The 1,796-nt window shown below is 51.9% G+C and overlaps 1 protein-coding gene across 1 annotated transcript; it reads left to right on the forward strand.

The window, feature by feature from the left end:
- Window positions 1–1,016: 1,016 nt before the first annotated feature.
- Window positions 1,017–1,588, forward strand: LOC107971096 (putative FXYD domain-containing ion transport regulator 8). Its single transcript, XM_016943253.3, has 2 exons — window positions 1,017–1,169; window positions 1,454–1,588. The coding sequence occupies exons 1-2, from the start codon at window positions 1,017–1,019 to the stop codon at window positions 1,586–1,588; spliced, it is 288 nt and encodes a 95-aa protein (XP_016798742.1).
- Window positions 1,589–1,796: the final 208 nt, after the last annotated feature.

Genomic DNA, 1,796 nt, shown 5'->3' on the forward strand with positions numbered 1-1,796 from the left:
TAAGAGAGCATGCTGAAATCCACCAGAGAAACAATAGGAACCATGGAGAACACAGGAGAATGAAGCTAGGCACTGTGCTTAGCCCGGATGGGTGTGGAGCTAGAAGAGGCTTCCTAACATGGGAGACAGGTGAGTGAGTGAGAGATTCAAGGGGTTCCACATCTCCAACACGGACCATTACAATCCAAGTCATGGAAGAGCCCCCTTGACTCCCCTTAGGTCTCCAGACTAACACAGGGAGCCACCTGGAGACTGAGCAGAGGTACCACTCAAGCCCACGTGGAATTCAACAGACTTTTGATCCCCAAGCAGCCTTGAGCCAGGTGCTGCTGCCCTGCCAAGGAGGGAGGTCAGGCATTTTCACATGCTCCTAGGAGAGATACCATGGCCATGGTAAGAAGGAATGGGTACATGACAAACCATATGGCTCCCACCTCTGCTGCACCCTGCCAAACAGGGCTTGCCTGCTTTTGGGGCAGAACACCAACAAACCAACCCTGCTCCCACCTTAACATTGCAGGCACAGTTCAACTCCCAAAGGCCCCCAGCTCCCAGAAGCCATCTAAAGGCCCTCTGTAGCCTCTGCTACTGCTTCCTTAACTCCTGCCACCCACAGGCCAGGGAAGAAATGAGGAGGGAGGAAACTTTTGTGCACCCCAGTCATGATACAGAGGAGTGGTCAGGCTGCACATTGCATGATCCCTCACCTCCATGGCTCCCCACCAGACATGATATGCCTGCTTCAATGAAAGTCTCCCAGCACAGCACAACTGCCCTGCTCTTGCCTGAACACTGTGGCTATATCTTGGCATTCCTCTGAGGGCCCAAATCCTAGAGGTCACTGTTAGGCCCTTCCAAGTTGCTGCCACTGCTGCCTCTGCTCCTGCTGCCTGCAGGCCAGGGAGGGAATGGGGAGGTGGGGCAATATTGAACACCCCTAAGACAGAACCAAGGCTCCTCAGGACTTAGCATGTCCTTCTAGAATTGTTTTGGAAGGGACCAGCTGTGCAGATACCATGGAGGTGGTACTGATCTTTGTATGCAGCCTGCTCATCCCGGTGGTCCTGGCCAGTGCAGCTAAGAAGGAGAAGGAAATAGATCCTTTTCATTATAACTACCAGACCCTGAGGATTGGAGGATTGGTGTTTGATGTGGTCCTCTTCCTGGTTGTGAGCCTCTATAGAGTCTTGCTCTGTTGCCCAGGCTGGAGTGCAGTGGCAGGATCTCACACTGCAATCACTGCCTTCTGGGTTCAAGCAATTCTCGTGCCTCAGCCTCCCAAGTAGCTGGGATTACAGGTATGCACCACCATGCCCCGCTAATTTTTGTATTTTTAGAAGAGACAGGGTTTCACCATGTTGGCCAGGCTGGTGTTGAATTCCTGACCTCAAGTGATCTGCCCGCCTTGGCCTCCCAAAGTGCTGGGATTACAGGTGTGAGCCACCGTGCCCAGCCGAGCCGCCATCTTCTAAGTCACAGGTGCAAGTGCAGTTTCAATCAGAAGCCCCAGGATCCAGGAGATGAGGAAGCTCAGGTGGAAAACTTCATCATTGCAAATGCAAAAGCGCCCCAGAAAGCAAAAAACTGAAGTGCAGCCCACAGGTAGGCAGCCTCTGGAACTGGAAGGTAGCTGCTTGAACCTTTAGATGCAAATATCGATGCTTAAGAAAACCGGCCACTTTAGCAACAGATATTTTCCCAGGAGAAGGCAAGAACTTGTGCATCTCCCTGTGCCCATCCCTATCCCTTCTAATAACATTCTTCAACCTAATGATGCAACTAACATTTGCCTCCCT

Source organism: Pan troglodytes, chromosome X (assembly GCF_028858775.2).
Source record: "Pan troglodytes isolate AG18354 chromosome X, NHGRI_mPanTro3-v2.0_pri, whole genome shotgun sequence".
Lineage (NCBI taxonomy): Eukaryota > Metazoa > Chordata > Mammalia > Primates > Hominidae > Pan > Pan troglodytes.